The sequence below is a fragment of the Melozone crissalis genome, unplaced genomic scaffold, assembly GCF_028551555.1.
Source record: "Melozone crissalis strain CALT ecotype California unplaced genomic scaffold, PUWL_Pcris_2 ptg000012l_1, whole genome shotgun sequence".
In the NCBI taxonomy this organism is placed as follows: domain Eukaryota; kingdom Metazoa; phylum Chordata; class Aves; order Passeriformes; family Passerellidae; genus Melozone; species Melozone crissalis.
In genome coordinates this window covers 9,238,706-9,245,152 of record NW_026535790.1, presented here as the reverse complement: position 1 = coordinate 9,245,152, position 6,447 = coordinate 9,238,706, and the positions used below count along the sequence as shown (strand labels likewise).

The following is a 6,447-nucleotide window of genomic DNA, read 5'->3' as shown; positions in this document are numbered from 1 at the left end:
TTGCCGGTGGAGACGGAGCCGGCGCCGGTGCGCCGCTTCCCGCCGCCTGAGGGCGCCGGTGGGCGGGAGGCGAGGGGCCCCGCCGGGCATGAGGGGACACACCTGGGGGGACACACCTGGGGGGACATACACCTGAGGGGGGGACACACCTGAGAAAGCACACACCTGAGGGGACACACACACCTGAGAGGGGACACACCTGAGGGAGGACACACCTGAGGGGAGACACCTAAGAGAGGACACACCTGAGGGGGGACACCTGTGTGCGTGGCAGGGTTGGTTCCAGTCAGTGCAGCCGGAGGCAGTCGCTTTAGTAGACAATTTATTTTGATAAACTTGCTCAATAACAAAAATACAAGTGAAGAAAATTATGTTCATTTTATACAGTTTGTATTAACATTTGTTCGGAAATCATTAATTGAAAAAATGCTCTAACCAATAGAAAACAACCCTCAGTAAAGGCCGGGGGTGCAGGCGGCGGGCCCGGCCTCGAGCCCAGGCAGGACAGCCCGCCTGCAGACACCATTTCCTTCATTATGTTCATCCTTCACAAAGGTTTTAAAGGACAGCTTCCATTTTCCCGTGTGTGTGTGTGTGTCGGGGCAAACAGGAACCTACAGGTGTGTTCTGGAGTGGTTAAACACGGTCTGGGGAACACAGGGACGGCAGGAGGGCCCGGCTGAGGCAGGGCCGGGCTCGGAGCGTGGCACCGCCCGTGCACCGGCACCGCTCTGCAGCGCGGCTCGGAGCGTGGCACCGCCCGTGCCCTCGGACACCGGCACCGCTCTGCAGCGCGGCTCGGAGCGTGGCACCGCCCGTGCCCTCGGACACCGGCACCGCTCTGCAGCGCGGCTCGGAGCGTGGCACCGCCCGTGCCTTCGGTGCATCAACAGCACACAAACCTCGTCAAATGGTGGGACTGATGTGTTCTGCGAAGCACACCCTCCCCAGGTCTCAGCCAAACAGCTCTCAGGTTATTATTTCAGCTGAGCTCAATGATAACAATTATGTAAATTTACTACTTTTTCCTTCAGATTGTATTTTCAGTTTCCAATCTCACGTTTTGTTAGCCAAATAAATGACAAAGTGTGCACAAATTATGATGGGTTGTCAAACCTTTGGGAGGATTTAGAAGCAAAAGAATAAATGGAATTCTCTAGTGATGTATAAAATGAGCTGTCCTTCAAAAAGTTAAAAAATAATGGCTGGCAGAATCAGAAAAGTTTATGTAAACACTCAACACAAATATGGGATTACCTTTGGAGAAGATTCATATGGAAACATTTGCTTTTCATGAACTGAAAAAGTCTACAGATGTTTAGGCATGTTCAATACGAACTTCCTGTAGTTCAAAACAAAACCTTGTGCAAATAAAACCTATAAATAGTCTTCAGCAGATTTTACAGTGATGCTCTTAGGTATGAAAAGAATGCACACAACTTTAAAACAAAAGTAACAGACATAAGTTTGACAAATGATTGCACCATAAAACAGTGTTTTATATACAGTTTACAAGATATGATTTTCTGCTATAAATTAATACTGTACTATATAGTACTTAGTGACCTTATTAAAAGCAACTGTTGACAACTGTCTCTTCAATTACTGGTTTGGGTTTTCTAAAATGCATTTGGCCGCATCTATTTCTGGATTTGAAATGCTCAAATATTTAATAAATCTATTTACTAAACCTTTGCTAACATTTAATAATTCATAGCAATAGCACTGGCAGATCAGATCAATTTCCAGTCAGCCAGCCACAGTCTGGGTGTGCTCCAAGATAAGTGTTTTTGTTTGGTTTTAAAAAAATTATTATTGTGATCTGTTTAATCAAAGCCTAACTCCACATGATGTTACAATAACTGAAATAAGTAAGTTGGAGGGGTGGGAAGGGAAAGAAATTTTAGCAGCTTAGAAACTCTCCCCATCCCCCAGCTGTGTTCCAGTCACAAAAATCTCGAACTATTTACAAGTGTAACATTTCTGAAAATGTAATTTATAATCCAAGTTTTAGTGAATACTTTATCTTAGGACACAGTAGTGATAACACCAAAATTTTGGAAGATATCAAGCAGCTGAACCTGCCTTTTACCTCCACCACTATCACTAGGAGCCTCAGACTGCCCATGCAGATGAAGGCTTAAATTAGGAACCAAATTATAATTATTAAACCATGACTTCCAAGTAAGTGCTTGGCTGTATTTACAGATTAATACACTTTGGAAAAATTTAGTGATCCATAAACACTCCATTCTGCCTGTGAATGAACTGACTGGAAAAAAGAATTACTTAGAAACCATTCCAGTGGCAAGTTTGGTCAAAAATTTCAAAGGAAAATATACATAAACAAATTACATTTTTGTACTAAAATACCTTGAGTGGGGGAGAGGGAGGAAATGGAGAAAGGCAGGGACCCACTATGGTCTGAATGGCACAGAGTTTAAAATAATTGTGCAAACTGTGTTGTTTTTAAACACTCCAGCTTACCTGGTAAGTGATTATTTTGGAAACTGCTGATTTTATTTTAACATAAATCTCATCCTAAAGTGACTGTCTGGTCATTAATGCAGTTCCTCTAGTAAGTTCAATGAAACAGTGCTCAAAACAGACAATTTTTTTTTGTTTTCAGAATCAATCTCAGGCAAACTGTGTATTGACAGGAAAACAAATACTGATAGTGCAGGCAGCTTCCCTGGAACGCCAACTCAGTAGTGAGTTAAGATGTCTGTGGATTCAATGGTTTATCCTTGTGTTGAAAAATAAAACTACTGTTAGTGAGGAATATTTACTCCAAATTTTGGTGGCCATTAAATCTACATTTAAAATAACAACTTCAGTAAACAAGGCATAGATTTTTAACAATTATATTGCTCATTTTTTGGCAAAGATGAATTAATATTCAGCTGAAGATAAGTTCATCCATCTTTGCAGTGGGATAGTGTTTGCATTACTTTAAACATTGCATTTTATATGTGCTAAAAGGAATGCTTACCTATGGTAAAATGCTGTGCTTGAACATGTATGAATGCTAATGTAACAATGAAGTAGAAAAAAGAGATTTTTCTGTACAACAGTTGCTAATAATTTAAATAGTGTCAGTTTCCCAAAATTAGGATTTTAAGGTATGACATGATCTCACCTTCTACCCTCATATACAAATAAATTACCATAAAAAGAATTTTAGCTTAACTTAAAATTGCACCTAGAAAGGCATGGGATCGTTTGTACCTATTACAAAAAACTGTTAAAATCAAGGGCTGCTACAAAGAATGAGGTAAACTGAAGACTCTCAGCTATGTGGCCTTCAGAAAAATGGCTTTTTTCTATTGAGTTCTAGTTTTGCACACCACAGTGTTTTGCTAGCAAAGCATTCTGAGTTCTTTTCCAGGAATCATTTGTGTGTATATACATATATATATACATATGTGTATATACACACACACACACATACACACACACTGTATACTGCATCAGCAAAATATATATATATTTATATATATATATTTATATAAATATAAGGACGAAATCCCCCTCTACAATGTTCCTTAGTGTTTCCTAGAGCTTATGGGGGAGCAGGGGATGTATGTCTTTTTGCTGTTACATACATTGAGAGAACATGTTTTGATCTATTGGCTTCTTGGTGCAGTAATGCAAGATTGATCCACAATGGTGCCAAAGGCTTTGTTCATCAGAAGGAAGATGTAAAACACTAATCTCCTAAACAGCGAGGCCAGCCTCACTTGAGTTCCTCCACAACCCTCTGGTCCACCACAAAGTTCATAAATACTTTGACTTCCGAATTGTGAGACGTTAAAAACAGGAACAGTCAGTAAGGTGGGGCGTTATGCTTGTCAGTGTAAAGCATTCTTCACCAGTTCCTATCACAGTGCAGACCTGACTGCATTGCAGTATGCTCAGGAGATTAGTCAACGTGGTCTGTATTTGGTTATGGGAAAGGCTCTCCTTTTTTCATCCAAAGTGCATAGTGAGAACAAGTCAAAGCATTCCTCTTTTCAGTCAGTGTTTGATAGTCTGATTTAGGCATCCTCCTGAGAATGCAATTCTGATGTCTTGCTCTTTTCCAAAATAAAGTCCTGCAGTCCAGACATTCATCAGCCAGGTAAACAAACTTTGCCAGCAAATAGAAGTCCCACTATTGTAAAGAAAATGGATAAGACAAACAGTACATATGAAGACCCAACCACTGTGTTATTGGGTAATTTATAGGGTTGACCTCCGACTTCATTGATGTAAAATCCTATTGGAAATATTAGGGCTGCCATACAGAATAGAATCACTGCAAAGAAAAGAGAAAAGAAAAAAGCAGTCACTGCTGTGTTAAAATGAAAATATTTACCTGTTCACAGAGCGCTCCAGAAAAACAAGTAAAGTATCCTGATTGAACTGAAGAGCTGAGATCAGAGCTATCTGAGCTGATAACTTGCTTGCAATGACTGAGTAGGCTTTATGATGCTTTCAAAACATCCCTCATCTACTTCCAAGAGAGAGTAAAAGTCCCCAGTTTTGACTGTAATTTCAGTTCAGTTCAGCTCACTAGATCATGAACTCTCTTTACAGAATAAAAAATTGGTAGATACACTTCTATCACCATCTCAAAGTTCAGTCATTTATTCTCCAGTTATTTTAAAGTAATTTTGCCCCATCAAGATAAAGTAACATTCAACACTGAAGAAACTTTTTCTATTATCAGTTGTCTTTTTCCAACTGTAGTTGCCCTCTCCCATTCTTCACATGTTCATTTTCTGTAAAAGCTTTGCTAAAAATAGAAAACATTCAGATTGTCATTACAGTTTCTTTTAAGATTAATTTCCTAACATTATATGAATGTTTCCTTAGATAATGAAATATCCTTAGAATTTCTCATTGTAATACAATGAAATTAAAGTTTTCTGATTCACTTTAATTCAAGCTTCTTAGTGAAAAACTAAATTCAGACTCTGTGAAAAAAGAGACCACACAATGAGGGTTTTTATTTCACTTCAAGCTCATGTATGTGTTTTGTTCTTGCAACTGACTCTGTGTGAAAGTACAAGAAATCCAGAACTCCTGTTAAAGAATTACATTACAGATTTCACAGGCCTTCAAGTATCAACAGTAACCAAGATAGCTCATAGCACATTTCAATACTAATCAATTAATCAAATCCAGGAGAGAACATCCAGTGTTGTTTCCCAGATGACAACTTCAGTGTTTCTGTAGCACACCTTTGGAAAAGTAATCCTGTTTAGTTTGGATGTAGCTGTGCAGGACTCTACTGTCAACCCAGCAATGACTTCTAAATCTGGTTCCTCTGAGAGGCAACATTTTCTTCACAATAAAAAGGATTAGTTTTTGAATTGGTTTGATTGTATATGCAAGAATATAAAATTGGGGTTTTTTAATCAGTATTAGAATAAACCAAAATTTTATCTGATTCTACCTGTTCAGTCAAGTATTAGCACTTTACTCTTATTTCACTTCTATGTATTTCAGCCTCCTTTCAGACATTATTTACTGTGAGTGGAACATGGCACCACAATACCTATTATTCAACCAAATCCAATTAGATCTGGTGGGAGACAGGAGCTGAACCTGCTCTGTTGTCTCACCAACCCCACAAATCCACATACCAACATCTTCTGACATGAAGCACAGCTCACACTGAAGCCTCTCCTAGTCCTCAAACTCTGCCTATTACCTGGCCACAGACAAAAAAGAAAACTCAAGCCAAGTTACAATGCTCCTGCCTGAACACGGTGCATCACACGCTGAGTTTTTCAGCTTTCTCGTTAACACAGGCTGCTGCTTTTAGTTTGTTAGTAAGGAACACAGGTGCTGTCATTGTCTCCTCTTTCCCTTCTCCACCACTGCAAGACAGAGGGATGCTGTTCCCTATTTGAGCCTCCTTAAAAGTCAAGCAACATCAAAAACCACTGGCAACAGTAATAACCATCACCTTCATCACCAGCTCCCCTGCAAGAAGTGCTGCAGCTGCTTTTGTTTCCAAAGGTATGTAAAATAAAATCAGGAGCCTGCCTGTCCCCTTCAGCCTCACCAGAACAAAGTTTCTAGCCTTTACAAATGAGGAAATGATTGGCTGGAGCAGCATCAATATTTTTTAATGTAGCTTCAGTACTGCTCTTCCTCACTAAATACAGATGCTCCAAGTTATCCAGCTACAGTGCCCACACTAAACCCATTTTTAATGGACTCTGTATATATCCAAGATGAACAGTTTACCACATATTTCATATCTTAGTGCTTATGATTTCCATAGCACAAGCCTCAGCTTTGAGGAAAAAACAGTAATATTCTAGAAGATACTGGGCATGATGGATCTGAATTCAGTGTGTCCAAGTAGGATCTAGGCATAAACAAAGAAGGATGCTTTCATAAACTATGATCCACCTCAGAACATCAGCTGCTCCTTGCCTTCCAAACCACACA

The 6,447-nt window shown here is 39.7% G+C and overlaps 1 protein-coding gene across 1 annotated transcript in view; it reads right to left on the bottom strand.

Moving 5' to 3' along the window:
* Nucleotides 1–801: 801 nt before the first annotated feature.
* MOSMO (modulator of smoothened) overlaps nucleotides 802–6,447 on the bottom strand; it is a 30,784-nt gene continuing 25,138 nt past the window's right edge. Inside the window, exon 3 of the mRNA XM_054271338.1 lies at nucleotides 802–4,297. Coding sequence (XP_054127313.1) covers nucleotides 4,113–4,297 — 185 coding nt within the window. The 3' untranslated portion in view covers nucleotides 802–4,112. The remainder of the gene's footprint in view (nucleotides 4,298–6,447) is intronic.